Source organism: Polyodon spathula, chromosome 25, assembly GCF_017654505.1.
Source record: "Polyodon spathula isolate WHYD16114869_AA chromosome 25, ASM1765450v1, whole genome shotgun sequence".
Lineage (NCBI taxonomy): Eukaryota > Metazoa > Chordata > Actinopteri > Acipenseriformes > Polyodontidae > Polyodon > Polyodon spathula.
Genome location: NC_054558.1, coordinates 2,325,102 through 2,352,530, shown reverse-complemented (window position 1 = coordinate 2,352,530; position 27,429 = coordinate 2,325,102). Strand labels below are relative to the sequence as shown.

Sequence of the window (27,429 nt, the reverse complement as noted above, 5' to 3'; positions counted from 1 at the left end):
TTTCACACCCAAACGTTTCAGGTTCATACACTGGAACAGCATAGTGCTTTACAATAGCATTCTCCACACTGAGACCTGCATGAACCTGCTTGCAGAGGGAGGGCAGGGCAGTCACTGGAACAGCACAACGAGAATGGGGTTCAGTGAAACAGCTCAGGACTGAATGCAAGGGGTGTTCAGGTCAGGATACCATGAAAGTAAAGAATGAACTGAGGAATCATTTATTGATGGGCGTGGCTTTTGCTTTTGCGAGCCTCATTCATGAAACGTTCCTGGCTCGATTCATCTCCCCGGAGCTCTTTCTGGGGCCTCTATTTTCAGTAGTTTACGAGTCTACATTTCCTTCCTTGATTCACTGAATATTTAAAGGGGTGCTAGCCAATGCATTCATCTCTCATTCTTGTCAGCTTTGGCATTTGAACTGCTCCACCTTCTGTGCTGAAAGTGCTTGTGTTTATCAGTAATTAGGGGACATGGAGATTTTGAAGCATTGCGCTACAGACCATTAAACCACTTCTCTCTGTTACCTTATTGTAAGGTACTTCAATGGCATACATTAAAAATGTGAGAGAATGGCTAACATTTTACTGCTGTTTCCATTTGTAGACTTTCTTCTTTATAAGTGTAAAACAATGGTTTTAAAATCTATTTCCTTACCTATTAACCCTCATAACATTATTGCTGGCACACATACCTTGAATATCCTTTATACTTCAATTTAGGCAATGCAAATGAAACTAAGTGCTGCTCTTGCTTCCTGGTATCTTATCAGTTCCTATTAGAGACACCAATTTCCTAATCAAATATTTGACTGGCAATATTCAGTGCATTGAGAATGCTTCACTATTGAAAAGCAAGAAGCAAAATCAGCATGGAACCTCTTCAGGAAAGCCTTTAAATACAACAGAAAGCCTGCTGGCATATTACTGGCCCAGCTTAAACGGTCCCCGCCCCGCTCAGAACCCGGGGCGCAGTGGAGCGGAACGAGCAGGAACACAGATCCGGTTTACTACAGGGCTCGTAATGTAAAGCCACTTTGTGAAAACTAAAAAAAAAAAAAAACAGATAAATGCATCAGCTATTGGATGTGTTACCAGAAGTTCAGTCTGCAAATAAAATGTGAATTGGTATAGCGATTGTAGTTTTTGTAGAGGAGTTCTGGTTCGAATTAGGAATACACCACTAGCGTTCCACTCTAGTCACGTTCCCCAGGACCTGGCCACTCCTCTTTCTGTAGGGGGGTGTTATCTCTCCAATGTGCTGTGCTGTCAGTGTCAGGTTACATCGTTAATGGCTGTGACCCCAGTGTTAGAACAGGCACTATGTGCTCCGTGGCCCTGAAGACACTAGAAATGTCATCTATATGTCTACATGTGCATTTGGAGAAATAACTGTCAGCTGTGTGGGGCATTGCACTGGGAGCAATTGTATACCAGAGGATTTTAAGTATCTATTGATGAAGAATTATTCTGTTGTGCAAATTGTTCTAATTTACTGTTTTGATTGATCTAAATTTAAATGCCAAATGCTTGGACTAGAAGTCTTTCTAAGTGCCCTGATGAAACATTGTCATCGAGATGATTGGGATTCTTTGAAGTGTTTCTAAATGTACTTACAACTGAAAAGCCTGGTAATTAATAAAACCTCCACACAGCCGTCAGCAATTCTCATAAGATTTCACCTACTTTACCTTATCAACAGTCATGCCATATTAGTATTCCTCATTACCAGTACAGGGATTGCATTATAAAAGTTCTGCAAACATGAATAAAATACTAATTCAATATGAGCACAGGGCCGGGCCACTGGTTAAATGTAGCAGAACGCTTGCTAAGATGAGTATTTTTCTATTAATTAAATTAGTACTTCCAAACCTAATGAAGCGTCCTCAGAAGGCCTTGGGAAGTGTTAGCCTTGTTCCAGTTTTAATAACGAAAGGGAAGTTCGAAGGAGCGTCAGAGAATAGTGTTGAGTGTGCAGCGGTGTGTGAGGAGCCCTGAGGTAGTCTGCCGCTTTCACGTACCGATGCTGAAAGCTTGCTGTGGATCGTCTTCTGCTGGCTGGGAGGAAAATTTCAAAACATCTCAATTTTCTCTAACTTGTCAAGTCGCTTGTGCTTCATCGCCTCATTTCAGAACAAACATACGAATGCACAGTTGTTTCGGTAAGTGACTGATTACTGTGTAGTTACTTTGTAAAGAAACCTGTACTTACACATAATTACAATGTTATTGTGCAGAGTTGCAATGTACTTTACACGCCAGTCTATTTGCACAATATAGGTGAGTACACAATTGTATCAGAAAAGGGTGAGGATTATATCATGCAAACACTTAATTGCCTTGTAATGATGTATAGTAACATTGGAATTATGTGTAAGGAAAGATGTATTTACTAAGTAACTACTATGTAAATACACAGTAATTAGAGACACTTGAGGGGAAGTGTTTTAAATGATACACAGAATGCTTAGCAATAGAATGAATTTGAGTCACAATAAAAATAATAATTCACGGCATTACATAAAAATAACCATGTGGGTGATCCAAAACGAGACACTTATATTTCACATTTCCACACAGCTGTTATCATTGTGCGTTTCTGATTGGGATTGGAAATCAGTTTGGGTTTTCCTGGGTTTAGCGTGTTCACCAGAGCAGCAGAAGACTCTTATCAGTAGATATGCTGGGGGTTTCCTAATCACTGCTCTGAAAAGAGATGCAGATTAGTGAAGCCCCGTCACTCGCAGTCGTTTAGGGTGCCCTTACTTGCCCTTTCATTATAAACTGTCTCTAAGCACTGGGATTTTAAACATCAGCTCTGGCATGCACACCAAGCGAAACCCCCGATGACATCGCATATATATTTTAGCTACAAATGATTATTTATTTATTTTAATTTAGTAGTACCCCATTTTTCTCCTAGCCAGTTGTATTATTTTATCTCAGCTCGCCGCCACCAGCCCCGCGCTGACTCAGGAGTGGTGAAGATGAGCACACCCTGTCCTCCGAAACGCGTGCCATCAACCGACCGCTTTTTTTCACTCTGCAGGCTTGCAGCCACCTCAGAGGTGCAGCGTTGGAGGATAACGCAGCTCTGGGTAGTTTACAGGCAAGCCTGCAGGTGCCCAGCCAGTCTACAGGGGTCACTGGTACATGGTGAGCCGAGGACACTCTGGCCAACATAAGCCCTCCCCACCCGGGTGACGCTTGGTTGATTGTGCGCCACCCCTTGGGAGCTCTTGTCCACGGTCAGCAGTGGAATAGCCTGGACTTGAACTGGCGACCTCCAGGCTATAGGGAGTATCCTGGATGCGCCACTCAGGAGCCCTTAGCTACAGATTCATTGAATCTACTTCAGCACTGACCTACAAGCTGTTAGTTGGAGGATTTTTTTCTTAGTTCTGTTTTATTTTCAGAACATGCCATCAGGAAAATAAAAAGGAGGCAAGGATTAAACGCCATGACAGAACACGACTTGAAAACTGATGCAGGGCAACAGACTGGAGTTTTTTTTTTATTTTTATTTAAATTTTACAGTCAGCCAATGCCCCTTAAAAAAATATCCCAGAGTAAAAGCATAACACAGCATAATAAAGCATAGCAAAGCCACGGGAAAAGCATATACTGGAGTATAAAACACAATGGCGTAAGGTAATCTAACGCGCCTGTTACAAAAGTAAGCTGTCTTGAAATTGAACCGATATCACTCAAACATTACAGACCCCAGTGACTGGAGCTGAGGTGGTTGTCACTTCATTCCAAAGCACAGAAGTACACTGCAGAAAAGAAAGCGCTGCAAATTGCCACTAATTGAGCAGGTGCATGTCTATCAGACCCCAGAGCCCAGACTGTGGCAGACAAGCACTCACACTAAGCCTGTTTGCGCTTAAGACTCTGATTAAATGACAGCGCAGTTTGAGCTCAATAAACCCATGTCTAGTTTCAAGGTGACCTTCAAACGGAGAGTAATGTACCGCAGCTTCATTGTTAGCAGTGCATTATTTAATCTTGGTAATGGATTCAAAACCTGCCCTGGAATCCAGAGACACCCAAGACTGAGATGCAGCTTTGAAGTGCTTGTGAGTTGATCAAAACGCAGTTCCGTGTCTCTGCAAGCAAAGCTGTGCTCCGGTGGTAGTGTTCCTTTAATACCAGGCTCTGATCAATGTTTCCCACAGTAAAACCATGAGTGTTGAAGCATAGTGAAAGCATGGGGAAGCAGAGGTATGCATTATAAAGCACAGAGACGTGTGGTACAGCCTAAGGACAGCCCATTAGTGCTTGTTGAGTTTCTAGAACCGGATTGATCTACAAACTTTGTCAAGTCGGGTCTTAGAGGATCCCAGTGACTCGGCATCAACCGCGTGGCTAGGTCACCCATTCCATCTGTGTAGAAAGTGCCTCCTACCCTCTGTCCTAAGTCTGTCTCCACTTCATTTCCAGCTGTGTCCTCTGGTCCCGGTTTCTGTGCTGCTCAACAGCTAGGGTTTGTCGACTCCTTTTGAGAAAGACTTCAGTCAAGTCCCTGCTAATAGCTTCTCTGTGGTGCCAGCGGCAAAGTTGGCATCTCACTGTGCCCGTGGCACCCCATGTGGCCACATGGCTGAACAGCATCTGTATTTGTGTCAAAGGGTTGTTAGAATGCGCCCACAATTAATGTACCGCCAGTACAGCAATGCAAAATCATTTCATGCCCATTGTTTTAATGCAATCGGAATACACACATCCTTCACAGAACACTTTCATTTAAAGAAAGTAATTGAGATTAGGAACTGAACATAAGCTAGTTATATTAGTTATTCCTCAGTACTGGGTCACAGATTTTATTGTGTATTACTTTTTCAATGTTCTGTATGCTATACGGTTTCAATTAACACAGCCTGACAAATACTACTGAGTTTAAAATGATAAAACTGGGTATTGCATTTTAACCACTAGAATGTAGACTAGTTGAAGAGAGAGAGACGTGTTCTATTGGACTGTCTAACCTTTATGAAGAGAGAACACATTCTGCAAGATTAAAGTGATTGCATTGATTCCATGCTTCTTAGCTGTTGTCCATTCATTATACAAGTCTCAAAAGTCATTTTTTTTAAAAAATGTATTTATTTGAAAATATGTTATGATAGTACACTTGGTTAAATAAATCTTTGTTTGCAAGCCCTGCTTTCAGTTCGTGTTGCACATGCTTGGTCATCTCACCTGGAGGGTGAACTCGTCCCCGCCCCTTCTTTTTTTTAACCACGACAGCTTCCCCCTATTGACTGACATGCTTTCAGCCAGTCACATGACCCTAAAGACACTGCAAATGACCCAGGAAGTGTAACAGATATCCTGAGAATAAGGCGTGGAAAGTGATCACTTTTTTTTTTTTTTTTTTTTTTTTTAGTGTCAGGTTTTGAAATGAAAGTACATGTTTGCTGTAATGTGTGTTTCTTTCGAAACTGCACATCTGAGACCTATTTATCAAATGGAAGGGCAGCACAGGTCATCAACATGGGCTTCTTGCATCTTGTTATGTGAATAAAGCAGAGACCCTTGAAAGTAGTAAAAGCACAGCAAAGTGTAGTAAAGCACGTTGAAAGCATGGTAAAGCACAGGTAAGCATTGCAAAGAGCAGAGAGGCGTGGTCACACATATTTACAAACATGGCAAACCAGGGTAAGCTATAGCAAAGTTACTGCGTGCAAATGCAGCGTGGTAAACTTTTATGAAGGGGCATTTCCCATCTGGGTTCAAGCCAGTTGATGGAAGTATTTATTTCCTCATACGATGCAAGACTCTTGTCTCATCTGCCTGCCCTGCAGCGAGAGGCCCTGAGCGAGTTGTTTAGTTCAGGGTACACTGCATTGTTTCCGAGGAGCTGTTCATCGGAGACTCAGTGATGCACAGACAGAGAGGGAGTGTAGTCAGATAAGAGCTAATGTCTTATTGTGCTCTCTGACTGCAAACTTACCAAACCATGCGAGAGACCTTGTCAGTAATACATGAGCAGAAAAGAAAGTCCCTGTTGGTTCGCTTTAAATAATTTACACACGTAATCTTTTTGTCAATCTTATCATGGTAAATCAATTTATTTTTTTTCGCAACCTGTCCAAAAGAGATTTATTTAACACACAAAAAAATAAAATATCATAAGTATTGCAGGGCTGAACTGTAAAAGTATATTTCATACCTTCGTTTAATTTCCTACTGGAATTTGGAAAGACTGCGAGGGCAGGCTAAATGAGGTATATTGATGTTGTGTTTGGGCAATGAAATATACTCCCCCGCTGTTGCACTGGCTACAGAATCACGCTCCTCTCTCCCCTCTCCTTCTCCCTGAGTGAATTAAGATAGACGTCACATCAGAGCAATGATTAAGTCTTATTGCAGTTCCAGCACCTCAATCAGAGCCTTGCTTTTACTGGTCAATCCCAGCACCTCAATCAGTGCCTTGCTTTTACTGGTCAATCCCAGCACCTCAATCAGCCTTGCTTTCACTGGTCTTCAATCAGTGCCTTGCTTTTACTGGTCAATCCCAGCACCTCAATCAGTGCCTTGCTTTCACTGGTCAATCCCAGCACCTCAATCAGTGCCTTGCTTTTACTGGTCAATCCCAGCACCTCAATCAGTGCCTTGCTTTTACTGGTCAATCCCAGCACCTCAATCAGAGCCTTGCTTTTACTGGTCAATCCCAGCACCTCAATCAGTGCCTTGCTTTTACTGGTCAATCCCAGCACCTCAATCAGCCTTGCACTGGTTCCCAGCACCTCAATCAGTGCCTTGCTTTTACTGGTCAATCCCAGCACCTCAATCAGAGCCTTGCTTTCACTGGTCAATCCCAGCACCTCAATCAGTGCCTTGCTTTTACTGGTCAATCCCAGCACCTCAATCAGAGCCTTACTTTCACTGGTCAATCCCAGTCAGTGCCTTGCTTTTACTGGTCAATCCCAGCACCTCAATCAGTGCCTTGCTTTTACTGGTCAATCCCAGCACCTCAATCAGTGCCTTGCTTTTACTGGTCAGTCCCAGCACCTCATTCAGAGCCTTGCTTTCACTGGTCAGTCCCAGCACCTCAATCAGAGCCTTGCTTTCACTGGTCAATCCCAGCACCTCAATCAGAGCCTTGCTTTTACTGGTCAGTCCCAGCACCTCAATCAGCACCTCAATCAGAGCCTTGCTTTCACTGGTCAATCCCAGCACCTCAATCAGTGCCTTGCTTTCACTGGTCAATCCCAGCACCTCAATCAGTGCCTTGCTTTTACTGGTCAATCCCAGCACCTCAATCAGAGCCTTGCTTTCACTGGTCAGTCCCAGCACCTCAATCAGAGCCTTGCTTTCACTGGTCAGTCCCAGCACCTCAATCAGAGCCTTGCTTTCACTGGTCAGTCCCAGCACCTCAGTGGTTTGTCAATGCCTCTCTCTTGACATTGTTTCTACAAAGGTGCACCAGATCGATTGCATAAAGGGTAATGGCGTTCGGTATGGCATTGCATCGCGAGGGAGGAACAGTATTTATATCATCACCCACTTCTCTGGATGTAGAAGGAAGGAATGAAGCACATAGCGACTATGAAGCAGGTGGCAGACTTTGAATTAAGATACAGCCCTGTTCTTTCAGACCTGTCAGCTTTATGTCTTTCCCTGCTGCTCTGTGCAGTCACCCTGTGAGTGTTTGTTTGAGGTCATGTACAGCAGACAGAATGAGGCAGTCTCGCTGAAGCCAAGTCTCGCTCTAAGAGTTCATCTATTGTTATTTGAAATCGACAGATTAGGCCAGTAGGCTATTGATTCTGGATCCTTGCCTGCTCCCTTTTGTCATTCTTTATGCCCAGACTGAACCAGCAGGGACCCTGGCTTATAAATTCTGTGCCGGTTTCCTCCAGTGATAGTGTTATTTAACTGGGAGAGGAAGGCGTCACTGTTTGGCTGTGATATATAAATGCTTAAATGATCATTACCCACACCGTCTTTCCTGTTCTCTGATTGGAAGATCGTCAGTATTCCTGAAGATTGGAAGACAGATTTACTTCCAGCTTAGATTTCAGTGCTTGCTCCTTTGCATACAGTGCTGTCAGAGCTCTGTCTGACGTGTCTGCAGGCTCTTTGACACAATTTAAGATGCAGTTTTTTGCGTTTTAAAGATATTTCTCTGTTGTTGCTGCTGCCATTGTCTCCAGATGTTTTTCAACCTTGTTTACTGTTCATGGGATGAGTGGCATGGAAACAAGTTTCAAATCTGAGGGAGACGATTGTTCTGCCACAGGCTTTCATTAGGATTTCTCAAAATCTATTCTTATATCTTGTATCTTATTTATCAAGTTCCGCTGTGTTGTCCAGTAGACTAAGACAGAGTTAGATTCAGAGTCAGGCTGGTAACTAGGCAACAGGCACAGCAACTCAGTTTATTATCAGCAGGAGAAGAAACAGTGCCCCATAGGTTCCAGCTAGCTAGTTTGATTGTGATGACAAGCATGCTGAGAAACCGTAGAATTGTGGTTCCATTTCATTATAAAGAATACATATGCAACAAGTGCTGAGAGCTCTAGTCTGAAATAGCGTTTTCATATCCAGCGCTGCAGAGTAAATAAACCTCATTTTAGAACTTCTTAACCGCAATGCAAAAGAGCCAGGCCTGACTGCATTCGGGGTTAATGAGCTTTCAACCCCACCTCCTCTCGGAGACAGCATCCGTAATGGCAGTGCATCACACACCACCTGCAGGGGGCGCTCTAACACAGGGGTACTTGCGGGGGGGGGGGGGGGGGAAACACTGAAATAAAATGATAATCATTCAGATAATTCACCCCTTAAGCAGTAACTGCTTCTGCAGCCTAACACTCTCATGCTGAAATGTTCAAAATGAGCCTAAAAAAAAGGAGAGTGTTGTTCGATAGGCAGTTCCTGTGCTTCTAAGGATTGACCCGAGGCTGGAACTGATCTGAAACAACAGGGAACAGCTCTCGTTTTCCAGTCCTTCCTTCTCCCCGTGACAGCCATGTTTCTGATGCACAGGGTTTGGTTATTTGTGTTTGCCTATAGAAAAGCTGCCGGGAATGTAGTCAATGATGTTAAGAGGCTGCTAAAAATATAACAAGCTGTTAAATTGGACGAAGCTAACAAAAAAACAAAAAGAAATCCATAAATCACACCTGTCACGTAGCTAGCTGCATAGCTCCCAAGAGAAAAGGAAAAAATTGCTTTAGCAAACATGTTCATTCTTCCTAGCTCGTTCCCCCTGTGCAGTGTCTTTGTGGTCAAATCAGCTTACTGGCTACAAAGCATGTCACTCAGGAGGGGAAGCCACTGGTTGGTTACCGACAGGAAAGAACGCCCTGGAGCGGTGGGGTCATTTTCACTACAGCCAGACAACTAAATAATGTAACTCACCAAGCAGCTTTCAAAGAGAACAGCATGCCACAGTTATCTTAACTAGAGTGTTCTTGTTTAGATTGGCATTGCCTGGTTCAGTCGTCACAGAGCCACAGAGCTCTCAGAATCATGTTTGACCTCCAAGTACGTTTAGTACACCAGAGTGTAACCGTTATTCTGTCCCCCCAGCAACACACTTCCTCATCAGTAAGAATTGCTTTTTTTCTTATGTCCACTTGGGGCAGCGTGTTGCAGGGGGAAAGACTGATATACTTGAACGTTAGATATCATCTTTCATACAAAACACTTATCCTGCAACGCTACAGAGTCTAATGATTCACCTATGGACTGCAGCGCAATGCTGATATGCTTCTCAACATCAGAAAATATATTAATACACAGTTGTCTAATTGCTTTAGTTTCCTATTGCTTTAGCTTAGAATTCTGCTTGAGCCTTTTGATTAATGGTTTTGGGAATATGACACTGTGTTTTATCCATTAAAACAGACCTGAAAAGCAACATTCTTTAAATGACTGCTGAGTTAAAGCTACGTGACCACAGAAGGTGCTTGTGTCTGTCAGGTGCGTCTAGCTTTGAGCTCTGTTGAAGTTCAGATTTGCTCATGCAGGAATTATTCTCAGCTGCTAAGCTAATTGCACTGGCTTGAGTGCAAGAAACAGCATTCCGTCCCCCAGTGTGTAAGTTGGCAGCATTATGATAATTCTAGGAATAGGGAGCGCATGCTCTGGCAGACGGTGTGGATTACCTGTATTAGAAAAGTATTCCATCGGAGTTGAGTAGAGATGTGTGCATGAAGACTAGGCTGTGTGAATTGAGTAGAGATGTGTGCATGAAGACTAGGCTGTGTGAATTGAGATGTGTGCATGAAGACTAGGCTGTGTGAATTGAGATGTGTGCATGAAGACTAGGCTGTGTGAATTGAGATGTGTGCATGAAGACTAGGCTGTGTGAATTGAGATGTGTGCATGAAGACTAGGCTGTGTGAATTGAGATGTGTGCATGAAGACTAGGCTGTGTGAATTGAGATGTGTGCATGAAGACTAGGCTGTGTGAATTGAGTAGAGATGTGTGCATGAAGACTAGGCTGTGTGAATTGAGTAGAGATGTGTGCACGAAAATTAGGCTGTGTGAATTGAGTAGAGATGTGTGCACAAAGACTAGACTGTGTGAATTGAGATGTGTGCATGAAGACTAGGCTGTGTGGGGTTTGTTATACATTTACAGTCAAGGTAACAGTTCTGGGGAAAATGTTTTTTGGACCCATTTGCAACATCTCCATGCACAGGATATTACATTTTACCACTGTAAATTTGCACTGAAATTTAGCATTTTTCGCTCTGCTTTTTCCATTGTTATATTATGCTATTATCCTTGGGTTACCATTAAAAAAACACTGAGCAGAGGTGTTTACAATGCATGCCTACTCACTATAGTACACTTTAAACTGTGAGGGTAGTGCTATTTGTTAGTGTGTGTTCACCAAATCTGAGGAGTGGCGCTTCAATTGACGGCTTCGAATGGCGCGTTCTTTTTTCATAGAAAGATGCTTGCAGTATTTGTGAATGGCTCTTACTGCAGTCACTTCAGTACTGTGCTTTCACCTGAGTTCAAGAGCTGGTCTTTAGTATTCCTGCCATCCAGTCGATATATTTAACTTAGATCAGTCAAAGTAGCTTGATTAAAGCAGTTCCTTTGGAATCTAGCCTGCAATGCATGCACGTCTTCAGCAGGCAACTGGAACTGAAGGGCAGCATTCGTTCTGCCTTCCTTGAAAATGCATTCTGAGACGCACGTTACAAAGTGCTCAAAGGGATGCTGCTGAAAGTAATTGTCATTGTCGTTGTTTTTTGTTCCAGAATGAGCGAGAGGGATCTGCAGAGCATGTGTAAATGGGTAATTCTGCTCACCTTCTGCCTGATAACGTTAGGGGGGAGGCTAACACAGGCATCAGCCCACAGAAGCCACACAGGTAGGCCACGTTTGCACTGGAGTAGATTTTCTGGGAGGTGGGAGTTCCGAAGAGACTAGAGTGGGTTCCATTATACTTTTGCTAGGGGATGCAATGTGCTGACATGGTAATTTCTTCACTGATAGAGGGGGATTATAATGAAGAATTGCCTGAAGAATCCTTGTTGTTTGGTTAGTACCTGTAGCAACTATTTGTCCAGACAAGTCATGGGACACTGTGACCTTTGACCTTTTACAGTAGCGGCAGATTTGAAAGTTCAACCTTAAAAAATTGGAACTTTCAGAGATGACAAATCCTATTCCTTAATTACACTACCCCCCCCCCCCCCCCCACACAGTGTCAGTTGTTACAGTCATGTATGTAATTACAGGAGCCTGAGTAACTGTAAACCTCTCCATGTATTCCCACTGCCCAGCTTTAGGACTGTAGTTTACCTGTTAAACCGGTTTCTCTGAGATTTCTTTGGAGATCAGCATTTTCAAAAGACTCAAACGCTTTCTCTCTGGAGCACATTAACCAGCGCTGGCCCTCCTCTGAGCCTGGATGTGAAGCATATTAATATGCAAATCAGCTCTGCCAGCTATTTACAAGGCTCTAACGGTCTGCTAATGGTCCAGTTTGTCAGTTTTTATGATGACATTTGGGGGAGGGGGGGGGGGGGGGGGGGGGGAGTGGTGGGGAGGTTTTATTTTAAAATTCTACGACCAATACCATTTTGTGCACGTCACTGACACAAGTTAAAGTGTTCACAGCCTTGTATGCACAACAAACACAGCCTGGTCCAGGAGAATATATAACAGTACTGATGTCAGAAGTCTTCTAGCTAGATCGATTGGGTTATTAGATTGGTCTAAATGGTGGCATTTGTCTAAACAGTCACCCACTTGGGCTGAATTCTGATACTTTACTGCAAAATATATATATATATATATATATATATATATATATATATATATATATATATATATATATATATATATATTTCTGAAAAAGAAACAAACTAACACTTCATTCAAGCCCTTGAATTAAAAGTCCGAGGTTTTTATTTATTAACTTTCTTGGGTGCTTTTCTCCTTTCTGAAAAAAAAAGCTGAGCTAATGGTTAATTGGAGTAATATCTTTGTGAATTTAACCCAGTGCATGCAAGTCTCTCTTCCTTGTTCCTTAAAACAAATCCAGGTTTTGATCCTATTTTAATGGTTCCATCCATCACATTTAAGATCAGTTAAATAGCCGTCAGCCTCGTTATTTACGATCAAACTTACATGTTACGCGATCCAAAGCAAGGGTACTTGAACGGAACGGAAAACGACTTGCAGAAGGCAGCAGGAGCTGGAAACACTGCAATGTTTAGCAGAGAAACTCACTTTCTCCTGGTGAACAATCGAGGATTTATAATCCAAAAAGATCTGGTTGATACTGACAACTAGATTCCTGCGACACCAACAACAGCGATGCAGCAAAGATACACGTTTGTTGTCAGCATTGCGAGGCGTCCTTTAAAAAAAGGACCGTAAATACCTTTCAAATTTGTTACATCCGATTCACTGCAGGGCTGCAATTTGAAATGCAGCTGAAAGCAAGAAGGCTTGAAAGAGTTAAACAAAGCTCTCCTGCACCAATGGCACCCTGAGGAACAGAACAGAGGCAGGAGCGCATCCAAACCAGAATACAACATTGCTTAAAGCCACAGTGTGGTTCTGATGACGGGATCGCTCCTCAGCAGGTCTCACTCACCTGTGTTCTGTGAAAGAGAAAGAGGCACCATTTAATGAACTTTTGAAGCATCAAAGAAAACTAAACAAAACAATAAATAATCTCACCGTTTTAAAGCATCAAAAACATTTTACAATCCCATTTAAATATCTTTTTCTCAGTTTCCCATCCTTTTTCGAGAGCGGATGATAGGAGGTACTCTAGATTTAATTGCAATGTTGTGGTTTTTAAAAAGCACCAAATAACAGTGTGTAATAATTGAGTGAAGACTGCATACGAAATTACGCTGTCTGTTTTGTTTGTTTCATTTGAAAAAAAAAACAAAACACTACCATGGTTAGATTGATGCCATACCCCCAGATTCTTATACCATTAATAACTTGTGTTAAAATGTCCTGATCAAGCATTATCACACTGTCAGCTGCAATGTAAAAATGCAAGTGTAGCATACACACAGCTGAACATATGCCCCAAATACACCCCAGACAGTGATACTAGCAATACCTGAAGAATGTCCATAGCAAGCAGTAACTCTCTATCTGTACATACGCGTCCATTATACATCTGTCTCTGTAAATCTGGATCCTCAACACACTACTTTCAAATGGCAAGGCAACAGTCCCATAAGCATTGACAACTTGACGGTTTTGAACTGAATAGGGGAGTGATGTAGAGAGTTTGGGCCCAGGATGTCGCATTGGGGTACGACCTGTGACCCTCTTTGGGGTCAGCTAAGGCAGGGGGATAGCGCATCGGCCCTCAGAGCGGGAATGCGGAGGGGAGAAAGAACTTCAGGACACTGTGGGAAAGGCAGGCACTGTAACCAATGGCGATAGCGAGAGGAGATGGAAGCCTCTTTCAATTAGAGCCGCCCTTTGAAAAGGATAACGTTTCTAGTTAATGACGATGGATCTCTGCTACTGCCCTATTAATATGATCCCCTCGTCAACGCCTCTTAATTGAATTCATTAGCGCAGCTTGCACTTTGTTTAATGGGAATTCATCCTTGTGCAGTAATCTGTGGAGTGTAGCATCTCAGGTAACACAAAGAAAGACATCTCTTTACAAAACACTTTTAAAAATCCATTCACAGGGACTGAGCATTAGCAGTAAACTTGATCAGGAATTCGCCAGTAACACACTGTAGCTAAATGAGAATTAATGCAGTTAAACTGTGCATTGAAGGACATGGGATTAGGCACTCATACACCGAAGTACAGCACGTGTTAAAGAGTACATAGCCGTATTTTTCAATGTCGATGTCGAAACGTTTGAGGGTTTTTTTGAGTTTTTAATAGCGGGATGATTTTAAGCCAAGCTTTTATCGGACACTCCCAGCCTCCTATAGACGTCTCCGTTTGCACTTGGACACTCCATTTTATCTAGATTGAGCTGCTGTTATTAAAGACCTTTCTTACCTAATATCCTGGCATGTTTCTGTATGAGTCTATGTTGCTGTTCAAGTTCAAATCACTATTTCAGCAAAAAAAATGTATTCTGAAAACATTCGTTGAGACTGATTTTCTGAGGCATATGAGCAATGCGCTGAAACCCAAAGGTGAAATATTGTGCACTGAAGCTGCCTCGCATAGTCTCAAACCCCCCCCACCCACCATCTACTATAAATGGTTTAATCCGAGAGCACCTGCATTCTCTCATATACCTAAATAGGATCTATTATAAAAATATTGCAAATTAGGGGCAGTTAAAACAAGGTAACTGTAAACATTACCCCTGATTATAACATGCAAATGTCATTCGATAAAACCCAGTCAGCAATCATCCTAATCTCTTTTAAAACGCGCTTTTATTGCTAACAAAATCACTGCCCCCCTTCGTTAATTTCTTTGTATACAAGGGAGCAAACTGCAGAGACTAATTAGGGTTAAAGCGCAGCCCTCTGTGGATTCCAGTTACCTGCAGCTAGCCTCAGTTGAAAGAAACCCTGGGTTTTAATTTTCAGGCAGTTAGGAGAAGCGCCTCAATGATTTGCATTGATGAATACAATTAAAGGAAAACTGCTGACAGCATCTTAATATATGAAGATCTAACCCATAACCTCCAATTAAAACTCATCTTAGGCTAGTGAAGCATTGGCTTCTGGAGGGGCCATTCCTCATTAAACCTGCACTACAGGGTCTTGACATTAACAATACACCCCGCGCTGAAACTATTCCACACAGGCCTCTGTCCCCATACGCAAAATGCAGGGGAAGTAAGACATGAAATAAAATGTGACCCGCGCTCCACAGATTCAGATAATGCACGCACGAGCACTGGGTTCGATCCAAGAGCTGTTCAGTCTTATAAGGCTTTAAGCTTCAGCGTTGGCGCCTGTTACTGTATTTAATCCACATTAAACTAACGGTTAATGCAGCTCTTTTAGTCTAAGTAGATGTCAAATGAACGGATTTGGGTGAAATTCTATAGACTGTAAAGTTCTTTTCTGCCTATGGAGAGAAAGGACATAAGAGATACCATCTTATAATATATGGATAAGTTCTATAATTGAGTTTCAGCCAATAAAAAAATGCTATCTAAATATCCAGTTATTACAAAAGCATTCTTGTAGCTCTAATATTTCCCTGATAAAATAGTAATGGCAGTTGTCCGGCTGTGTGCCACATTTCAGATTGTGGGGATGTGGGGCGGTGTCTTTCTGTCTGAACACCCGTCCATCTCTCTGTTTTTACATGTATCTTTAAGAGCTCAAGAAGTTATTAAGCATACTGTGAATCAGTCATTTTATTACATCATCACCTTATTTGCTTACCTTTAAAACCTCTTCTCCAATTTCCAGTAAACTTTTCTTTGCCGTTTCTTATCCTAAGCCATTCAGTGCTGGCGATGCTCGCCGTGGTCAGCAACGTTTTTCCTGTGATGATAGCTCTAATTTGGAATTGACATACTTGTCTAGGTGGAGCCATTTACTGCATTTTCAATTGATCAGTTACATTAAGCTGTCTATCTTTAATGTGCATGGAAGTGTTTAAGTGGACCAATAAGGGCTTTCAAATGAGGTTATCAGCAGTTGGCTTTCAAATCAAGGGGGCCAGAAGTTTCTGAATATTTCATGGCGATGCTTTACTGTAAGGGTGAATATTTACTGATATGCAGGCAGTAAAAAATAAAGCCGGTGATGTTTGGCATAGCAAATTAGTAACAAAGCTCTGCTTCTGCTCCCGACAGAGGCATTTCCCTTTCTACTCTGCCATTGCTCAACCCCAGCTGCAATATAGCAGCATTTTTTATGATGAGGAGGAAACAACAAAGGTCAATAAAATAGCCCATAAAAGTTGACAAGCACAAATGGGAATCATTGTGTATAAATTTTTTAAGTCAACATTAGCGTGCCTGGTCTTGAAACCGAGAGTTGATGTATTGCGTTCTCTGGGATATTGCATCCTGGCTGATTTACTGATTGTTCTGAGAAGTGCAGAGCGGTGCAGAATGTGGTCATCGGGGTGCTGTTTTCAACAGGCACTGCGTTCATTTCTATCTTTCTCAGAAGCACACGCTGAGACCCCTTAAAGCTCAATTAGAAACCTCATGCAAGCGTCAGGATCTTTCCTATCCAATTATCTTTTACAGATGGATGAATCCTGAATTAGCATAAAGGGTGGTGATCAGCTACTATGACTGTGATCTCAAAAATTATTGTAAGCATTTTTTTCAAAACAGCATGCAGCTCGACATTTTAAAAACTTTTTTTTTTGTTACCGTCCCTGTACCTTTGTATAATACTTGCAATTAAAAATGGTTTCTATTGCAAGAACTCCATTACTGTGTTATTGCCTTGTTATCTTCTCAGTGTTTTGAGTATAATGAAGCTGTTCTTCAGTTCTACTTGCCTGCCATACTCACCTCTGCTTTTATAGAAACAAGAGCCAGCTTTCAAAACAATATGTTTTTGCCCCTTCCTAATATATCCATTATTTCATAATCTTCTACGACTGTAATCATTGCACAACAGCACAAGATTAATGTTATGGAGGCAACCATTAGCAAATCCCATATAAGCTAACAACATTTCCACTGACATGTACTACAGTACCAATGTAGTCCTTCCCTGCTTTACTTCATCTGGATGCCATAACACGTTACTGGCATGTATGCATGCATGCATAAATGCATTTAACATCAGCTGCAAAATAGACTTACAGTACAACCATACCAATGTAGTTCTACTCTTCACACTGTGTCAGAAATGAACGTGTCAATACGCAGTATCTATTATCTACGACATATTTGGTGTGCAGAGTAGCCCTTAATCATATTGATTTGCAATTCATTAGCAGTATCTAGCACTCAGCAAGGGACCAGATGGTGTGATATTGGGGAATAATTTTGATCGCTGATCATTTTTATTGCCGATATAATCTTCACCGATACTCGTTTACACCACCTTACTCGGCACAAGCCTTCCCAATCCACGGCATGTCTGTGTGTGTTCACGTTTATCTCATGGAGTCTTTAAGATTCCTTTCTGTGTTTTATTATGTTTATTATATTTTTATAGCATAGGAAATAAAATCAGTCTAGCTGGTTAGAAAGGATATAAAATGGTGCACTGATCGTTCATTCTTTCTTTCTTTCTTCACATGGTATTGTTGCACTGATTAGATTGCAGACTCTAACACCTTCAGCTACAAAAGTGCATCTCTGACAGTGAGTACTCAGAGAGGAAACTTGTTAACTGTTTAATTGCCACTGGGGAAACGTTACAATGCTGGCTGCAAATTGAACCAGTCTATAACAACCCCAGTATGTATTTTAATTAGGCCAGGCCAGATTCTCAATTTCAGAAGCCTAGCACCCCCAACAGGATATATTATTCCTGCTTCGGCTGTTTCCTTTTCATTTAGCGATTCATGACGGGCACCAGTATGTTCAGGACGTTCAGTCCTTTTGAGCCACAAAAACTGCCCCAAGGAGGTTGCAAACGGCATTGAAACCTGTGTTTAAGCAGTGATGTCTTAGTGTGCCGAGTAACTAGTGATGTTAGATGAACTGCTAACATGGCCAAGAAATCCAATGTGCTGGAGGTTTGTAACACAGTCTGCTGTTCTGTTCAGTAAACACAGCCCGCGTTTGCGTGTTGCTGGGTCTTTGTTCACATGTGACTTTTCAGATTGGGTTTAATCCATCCGGTAGAGATTTCCCCCTGTGTTTTGTTTCTCATATTACAAAGGCTTTCCAATGCTCGTTTCTTTGAGTAACAGTGTTACCAGGATACTGATCAATCGAAGCCCTATGCAGAATTATGTTTTGATAGTTCACTACAATTATAGACCAGATACTGCTCGAGTCCTTTGGGAGTGACTATAACGAGCTGATCAATATACTGTAATACAGAAGGGATTCTGGGCTGGGGGTTATTGAAGATCAGTTATAATGATACAATCATGCACTACCGACTCCAGAGAAAATGCCTTGCTGTCCGTTGGGTTCCACAGCAGCACCGCCCATGAACAGAGAAAATGTGTCTATTGAACGATATACACCTGCCCCAGTTTTCCAATGAAGTCCTACAGATTAAGTCTAGATTTCAGTGCTCTGTGCGCTTGTGATGATTACGTTATCACGTTTTCAGTTCTGTGCCTTTAAGACACGACAGTGCGAGAGACTAAAGGTCACGGGAGACTCTAATGAAAGAGGGAGTTCGGTTTAAATGGAGGGTTGTGATGCTCCGTTCCTCCTTTGTGTTATCGATGTAGAGACAGCACACCCAACGCCTGTATGTGTATAGGATCAACACTGCTACAGATGGGAACAGAGTCATGTATGACTCATGAGACATAATTAAAGTCTGACGTTGGATTCCATGATACGCTGCGTGTCTGTGTGTTTGAGGCCTCTCATCGAACCTGCAGCCGAACCTCCCGCTGATGGACGACCGCCAAGGACCCCTGGCAGCGCCCCCCAACTCAATCACATGCACATCAGAAACTTTGTTGGCTTACCAGTTTGTTTACATTGCTTGAGGTAGTCTTAGCTGCAGAAACACACACGCCCCCCCCTCTTTTGAGGCTTCTGGACACTCTATGAACTAAACAGCCATCTCCTTCATATCACGTGACAATGGGACAAGGGGAAGGCTGTTCATCTCCCAGCACTCAGTGTTATGCAGACAAGCTCAAAGCCAGGTGAAAACTGATAATGCAAGCGTCGTTCATCATCTTCCTTCTGTTCTCCTGTTGTGTCAGTTGTGTCACACAGCCTTTCCTAGCGCATTGCTCCTTGATAGAAAAACAGAGCTCATGACAGAGTTGAATCTCCACTCCGCTGTGTAAATAAGCAGAATCATTATTCCGAGAATGAACGGGAATATATTAGTAACTGTTTAAAAGACAAGCTCCTGGGGTCATGTATAACTGACACCAGAATGTGCCTCTCTGATTGGGAAGAGATTTTAATTAACAGTGAAATTAAATTACGAAACGTTCCCCGCGAAGGGACTTGAAACCTGGAAGATGTGACAAGCACCCTTGAGGGAATTTGATGGGTCACCTTGACCTCCAGTACAGCTTGCCTTGGGAGCGCAATAGCTGTGAAATAACTGGCTGGGTTTCCTGCACATTCAAATGAATAAATAGACTTTATACATGCTTGCCCTGATTAGATTAGAGGAAGAGGATTCGAATCTTGACAGAAATGTCAACACATGTACCTGTAGCTGGGGAGTATCACATTGCATGCAATGTGCCACTGTAATCTGATTACATATTTCAGTAATTTGTAACTGCAATGGATTACATTTTTTTTAGTTACATTTAAAAAAAAAAAAAGACTCTAATTGACATGCTTTTTAAAAAAATTGTTTTACCTATGCACCTGTACATGACATCTTGACAGCTAGGATTTGCTGCTTCCATTGTTTCTGGGGCCCCCAGTGGCCCCCTGTGGCTTCCATGTGCATATCTGTACAGGACTAGAACTGCCTCAAGATTATTAACCAAAGAAAGGGGACAACTGAGCTGAGGTGTGTGAACTTTCAAGGGCTTCCTGTTCAATTGATCCCAACACTGAGCAAATGCAATCTTCTCTGTCGCACCACGAAGAAAAGGAACGAAAGGAAATGCCCTCTGCGGAACAAGTCTGCACTGCAACATTAAAAATAGAGAATGTCAAAAAAAAAAAAACCCTAAGCTTTCAGGACACTGTCATTCAGTTTGAAAAAGAAATCACTGCTTTACGCCTCTGTCTTTTATAGCTGAAGGTTGAACGTACTTCTCCGCTCAAAATAAAGGGCTCTGTATTAACCCTGGCACAATTTCCAAGGTATAACGAAAGGTCAAAGCCTCTTTACCATCTGGAAGCTCCTTCCTACCTTGACATGAGTTTCCAGGTTTAATGATTTATAATAATTGAGTGCATCATGTCGTAGGGTGTCTGTTATTTTACAGAAATGGTTTTGCACGGTTTGAGCAGTCAGGCAGCTCGCCAGTCAATGTTAAGCAGCTCATGAGATAACTGTCAACCCTGTATCAGTCTCTCCGTTCTTTTTAATACTGATTTGATTGATTGGCCCCGCCCCCACCCCTTGTGACATCACTATAACACATGGAGACACCAGAAAGGAAAGGTGGTTGGGTCTGTGTTTGAATGATTTTCCAGTGGGGCTCACTGGACGCGACAGCTCACAGAGAAAAGTACTGGGTTTTTAGTGTTGATTCAAGTGAATCACTTCTAAAGCCTTTTAAAGCACTGTGATTGTAGCGAACAAAACAATTCTATGAGTCGTACTCATTGTGCTCTGCCATTAGCTGTATAGGTCTCGAATGTGCAGTTTTTAAAAAAACAAGCCTACATATATTTCCATCTCAAGCTCTCAGTTTGCTTGATTTGCCCTCCAGGGTGTCTGTTTCAGCTTTACTTACTGTTTTTTCTTTCTACTGTTGCCCCCAGTAGTTTTTTTTTCTGGGTCAGACCATGTGACTGCCTGAAAGCCTTCCAGTCAATAGGGGAAGCATTGATGGAGAAAACGGTGCTGACGACTCATAGCCGTACAGAGCTTGGTGGCTTGCCCCCATTTGCTTCAGCGATATATTCCCTGAGCTCGTTTCACCCTGTCCGGTTGTGTATTTTAACAGTTCACGTCAAAGCCGGAACCTGTGAGGTCATCGCTGCCCACCGATGCTGCAACAGAAACAAGATCGAGGAGAGATCTCAGACAGTGAAGTGTTCCTGCTTCCCAGGCCAGGTGGCGGGTACAACAAGGGCCGCCCCTTCCTGTGTGGACGGTATGCCACTTTGAAAAATAGTTTAGTTTCAACCTTTTAACTTTATCCAAGTGGTAGAATTCTGACTACGTGTTGAGCTGTTTTCAAAGATATACGCAAGGTTGGAGCTATTTAAAAGCAAAACGGCATCCGCTCTACTTTCAATAAAAGCAGACAACCCGAGGCTGAATCTGTATTGTGCATGTTCTAAGATGCTGATGAAAACAATTTCACTTCAGCATTAAACCCTGCAGTGCCAAAGAGACCAAAAGTGATTAATTCAGTGTAACCAAGTATTCATTTGCTGACACAAATGGTAGCTGCCCTCTCGGGGGAAAGACGAGCTCTTTCTTCATTTTGCGGATGAAATTGATTTGTTCTGTTGCTCAATAAAAAAGAAAAAAACGATATGAATATATATATATATATATATATATATATATATATATATATATATATATATATATATATATTTATTTTATGTAATTGTTCATGTAATCAAAGAAACTGCTAAATGATATTGCAAAAGTCTACTGGATAATAGTAGCACAGTATTTCATGTTAAATTTCAAAATGTCACATCTTTCAATTTTTGTCAGTTTTTTCATTAAGCACATGGAAAGCTACAAAGCGGTGTGTAATTCAATATGTTAACATCGTTCAGCAGGTTTCGTTCGACTTTACGAAGCAAAGTGAGTTCATTTTCCGTGGCTGTATATATATAGCAGATAGAGTTGTGGAATCATTCCGTCAGATAAAAGCGCTTTGAAATCTCAAGTCTGTTTTTTTTTTCACATGCAGCTTCAATAGTCATTCAGAAATGGTGGTGCCAAATGCAGCCTTGCCTTGAAGCAGAGGAGTGTAAAGTTTTACCGGATCAAACTGGCTGGAGCTGCAGTACAGGAAACAAAGTCAAAACAACCAAGGTATGTGTTTCCACACTTCAGACTGTGTTCTCACGGCAACGGGCCTACTCCGTTCTCATGGCAACGACGGGCCTGCTTCATGAAACTTGAAATGTTTCTTTTTATGTTGTTAACTGACTCTTGGCTCTTTCAAAGAAAGAAATGTTAAATGCAAGGATTTGCAATGGTGAGATTTAAAATAAATATTTATGAATGCTTTAAAAAGGTTTTGTGAAGAGGCAGATTTTCCGTTCTCAGTTCTAGAGAGGAGATGCCTGATATACAAAGGCATGCTAGCCCATGTTAGATGAAGGATTTTAAAAGTAGGCGCACCGTTTGATCTCAGTACACAGGCAGAGTTGCGTATCTCTAGCAGAGATGTAAGGTAACTGGGAGCATTTCCAGTGTACACTTTATAAACCAAACACAAACAATGACAGAGCCTTCTGTTCTCCAGACTGCACTCATATGGTGTACCCACAGTTAAGGGGGTGTAGTGATTAATTGTGTCTCAAATCAAACTCAAGGTGTGTATTGTTTGTACTGCAATAAAAGACTGAAAGCAAACACCACTTCTCCATGGGCACAGAGTTTATTAACAGCAGTATGTTTTGCACAGCTTGAAGTTAACAACATTCAAGAAGCACAGAAACACATAGCTTCTCAATTCAAAGCCTGAAGCATGCCTCTCTTATCCAAAGGCATTTCTCCGTAAGAAATGGGTTTAGGGAGGGTCACCTGATGAAAACCCCCAGAGAGCTCTACCTTCAAACTTTGAATCAAAAGATGCAGAAACACCAGCACTGTTAGGAAACATTTCATCACAAAACCACAACGGGAGGGAAATTTCTTTTCAGTCCTCGCCTGTCATTCTGCTCACAGCTTGACACAATAGCCTTCAGCCTTCGGTCACGCTGCATGTGGATAACACATGCTTATAAGCCCTTTGGTCTCTATTATTTGTATTGAAGGAGGTGGAAAGCAGCAGACACAAGAGTAAATAATTCATCCTGTTTCTGTGTTTTCCTTCTATAAGCCAGTAGCACTATACTGAGTAAGACCCATAGTCCAAATCACTCGCCCGATACAAAAAAACATTTTTTGCAGAGGAATTACATTTTATAGTGTAGATTTCTGTAACACTTTAGTTTCGGTATCCATTATATAATTGATTATAAACGCTCTATAAACATGTTATTAATTATGCTAGTAACAATATGATTAGTAATAAAGTAATAAAGACTATTTTTCACACTTTTGCCATTTATTTGGGTTTTTTTCTGCTATTTTTTTATAATCAGTTGTAACGGATATAGTCCGTCTGCCTGTCCTCAGGTCTGTCTCTCTTTCTATACCTCTCTTGTCTGTCTTCACACGCCTGTCTCTGTAATTGTAAGAGGCTGCTTTGTTTTTGCAGTACAGTTATTATACACTTGTGCTATTGTTTTTGCAGTTGTTCATAACGGATGCCTGAACTAAAGCGTTTGCAGCGTGGGCTTACCCAGATCCTAATGAAATGAAATGCATTACCAGCATCCACAAGTTGAATTATGTTTCTATGTTTTGTCGATGTCAACTTTAAATGGCCGTTAGCTGATCTGAAAGTATTGTTGCATTAGAGCCTATTCGATCCACTAGCTGTGCAATGCCAATACCCTGTCCTTCTGCTATCTGCGCCAATTTACTGTGCTTAATGAATATGAACCCTCTAATTTACAGCTGATTATGCCCCGTGGAGGATGACTAATATCCCTAGCCACGGGGATATAGTGGAGGCGCCCGTACTTCAAACAACAAAGGTATGTATTGACCCCAGTAACCCGCTAACAAAAGATAGCTCCTTCGAGGGAAATGCAGACTAGCATTGTGCTGTGGATGCCTGCAGCTGCGCTCCTGAAACGAAAGGGGCTGCTGTTGTGCAATCCCCATGTGTTGCAGTACTGGATTTGTATTTTAATTGCAAGGCCAAACACGGTCCATTGCCGTTCCACCTCAGCGGTTGCAATCATAACCGCGTTGCTGATCAAACAGTTTAATTTATTTTGTGTGGGGCGCAAGGCTAAGAGGTGTGGGAGGGCTGGAGTTATAACTGCTTTAACAGGGCTAATAACTCCAGACTTATTTGGTGCATTGTGACCTAGTGGTTAACTGGGGGTGTAATTTAATATGTTCTGTTTATTTAATTATTAATTAGACAGGGGGCTTTTATTATAGAACTGAGATTTCTTCAGCTGCCTGTGCATTTTGATCGGCTTCACCAAGCCAGGATGCAAGCCTGCGATTCCCGGGCTGCAGGACTCACTCAGCACACCGGTATCCAAGCCTCATAACAGAACAGTTAAATAAATGAATGAAACCCAGGGAAAAAAGGTTTGCAACGAGATATGTTTTCCTGTGGATCAATACTTGCCCCTGTGTAATGATACAAAAATGAAAGCATTTTCCAAGGGTTCGGGGTGGACTGACACACCAATCTATCACATTGATTCCTTCTCAGAGCCATTAGCATCCAACATAATAATCGACAGTCCAAATTCAACTCCAGATAAACACCATTAAAGATGGATGATGGATCAGTAGAGGAATCAAATATTATTATTATTATTATTATTATTATTATTATTATTATTATTATTATTATTATTATTTATTGTATTTAAGAATCAATAGCTGACACCAAAAAAAAAGCATCTTTTATAAAATGTTATTTTATGATGGATGCTTTCAGTCATGAATAGCAGGGACATGGTCCAAAAAAAAAAAAACATTTTTTAATATGGCAATGTGTGACAGAAGAAAGAAGAACGGGACGTTTGAGGAGACGTTTTGCAAACGGCCTCCTGTCCTTCGAAAACTTTCTTAAATTCTTTTGTACTTTCCTTCTTTTCCTCATCACCTCTCTATCCCAGACAAAGCAGAGCGCTGGGACCTGCTGACACACAGCTGACAAAGAGGGGGGGCTACCCCTCCCCAGCTGGTTAATGAACACCGCCACACACCGTAATGAAGCAGTAGACTGATTAAGGCACAGAACGGTTTGCCTGCGAGGTTTCTTTGTGATGGAGCGTGTTGAAGTTGTGGAAGATCCACTGCACAGATACTTGCACATCTTTGTTTTATCTCCATGCAGGTCACACGATAGCCCTACACCTGATCCGACACGCAACATGAAGGACAGCGTTTTATACACAGACAAGCTCAAACAGACACATACGCCTACCTGTCTGGCGGACACCAGCAGTTGGAAACTTGCGCGGTGCATTATGCAAAAACAACATTTAAAAAAATGACCAGATTACCACTGAGGAATTCGCTGGGACAAGAGGAACTCTGGCATGGGAACATTGGGTACCTGTGAAACCAGGACTCGAAACCTGCAGGACCTGTCTTAAGCATTTGCTAGACGTTTTGCGCAGCAGCGGACGGGCTTTCGAGCGCTTCGGGTTGGTGGTTAATCTGAAGGATTGCCCCTGAAGACGCACGAACATCAGAGAGCTGCGTTAAACAACACGGACGTGTTCCTGTAGGTGTCTGCTCTGTGCTAACACATCATTTGCCCAAGCGCTTGTTTATACTGTACAGTCGCTGCTTCTGTATGATGGGGTCAGACCTTTTTCAATTCGCGGGTTGTAGGCTGTCGCACACTCTTTTTTTATTGTTTGTTTGTTGGCTTTGTAAAATATAACCGTGACAGTGTTGTCTCCCACAATAGAGGTGGACGGGGTGGCTGAATTGAGGTTCTTTTTCTGATGGCCAGTTTAATTACATGCCCAACCCCCGGGCAAATGAATTTATTGTAATCAACAAGTAAAGTGAGCGCATTATCTGCTTCATTTAAATTAAAAACATGGCTTCAAATTGTAATGCTTGAGGTTTTACATGGTGAGTAATTTCTATCAAAATAGTGCAAATCCTTCATTACAGAGAACTTTCACTCGCCCGTCCGTCAGCTCTATGAAGGGCGGTCCAGGACCTTCACTTTCTAGTGTATTTTATATTAAGAATTGTCGGTTCATGATGTCACAGGGCGGGGGAGTCCCGGTTTGTGCGATTTTAGTCAGACAACACGCAGGGGCAGACTCATGTCCAGCTGGTTGCGAGCCTGCGCCAAGAGTGTCCCGAAAACAATCCGCGTACTGTCTCCTTCATTGATGTGCATAAGCAGTAACTTTTATTAAGTAATAAAGTAAAGGGGTTCGTTTACGTCAAGTGGGTCATCAAGGGGGGGTCGTTCAAGTGACACGGCACTTTATAAGACGCAAATGAACAAATTTTAGTTAAGCAAACACCAAATCTCTTTGAGTTAAAAAATAATAAATAAATAATAAACCTGACCTGTCTTAAACTGTCCAGTCCATTGCAGCTCATCCGTATACTCATATGATATATATAATATATATATATATATATATATATATATATATATATATATATATATAGATATATATATATTCTATATATATTATATTATATATTAATACTCTGCTGAAATAGAGACGCGTAGCAACATGCAGTTTATTCAGTAAAGCATGTGGCTTTTCTGGCCAGTGCTAATCGAATTCTGTAGCTGGCATTTTTAAGACAGTATTTTTTTAAAGTTTTTTTGGTAAGGCCTTCCTTAAAGTGTTTAATATAATTTGCATTCCAGCAGAGAAACCCACTTGGTCTGTTTAGACACCTGTCAAAAAGATGACTTTTAAAAGGCAAGGGTAATGGTATTAGCATAATGTCGTTTGCAAATGAGCCTGTGCTGCTAATTTACAATTAGACTTCAGATTTAATTAAAAAGGGAAGTGCCGTCAGCCTGGTAAACTCGATGTTAGAAAAGCACTTCTTGGATTTCAATTCAAAAGCATGTACACGCTTTCCTGTTGTGAACAAGGGTTTCACCAATACAAGATTAGGACATTGGTTTACATTCATTTTAACATCTTCATCTGCCAAATGAAAAGACATTTAAAAAAAAAAGAAAAGATTTCTCATAAGAGAAGAGGCCAATAATATTGTCGCTGTATGTGTTATTAAAATATTAGAACGCATAGCGTGTGCGATGTGTTACTTTGTTTCTGTTTTCAATCGCATCCTTGCTACTTATTTGTAAAGCGTCTGAGCTCTGCAAGGTCCGTAGCATTGTTACACTGTTTACTAAACACCACGATTTGTGTTTCATTCCCCACAGCGGTTTCAGGAGCCGTCAGCATGAGGCTGATTTGAGCGTTAGCCTCACCTTCCGCACCTG

The 27,429-nt window shown here is 41.7% G+C and overlaps 1 protein-coding gene across 2 annotated transcripts in view; it reads left to right on the top strand.

The window, feature by feature from the left end:
* The window catches only part of LOC121300152 (chemokine-like protein TAFA-2), a 28,646-nt gene extending 2,781 nt beyond the window's left edge, over positions 1-25,865 (top strand). For both annotated transcript variants that reach the window (XM_041228598.1, XM_041228597.1), the window contains exons 2-6: positions 11,235-11,347; positions 21,157-21,306; positions 22,087-22,211; positions 23,910-23,989; positions 25,321-25,865. In XM_041228598.1, coding sequence (XP_041084532.1) covers positions 11,236-11,347; positions 21,157-21,306; positions 22,087-22,211; positions 23,910-23,933 — 411 coding nt within the window. In that variant the 5' untranslated portion in view covers position 11,235 and the 3' untranslated portion in view covers positions 23,934-23,989; positions 25,321-25,865. The remainder of the gene's footprint in view (positions 1-11,234; positions 11,348-21,156; positions 21,307-22,086; positions 22,212-23,909; positions 23,990-25,320) is intronic.
* The last annotated feature ends 1,564 nt before the right edge of the window (positions 25,866-27,429 follow it).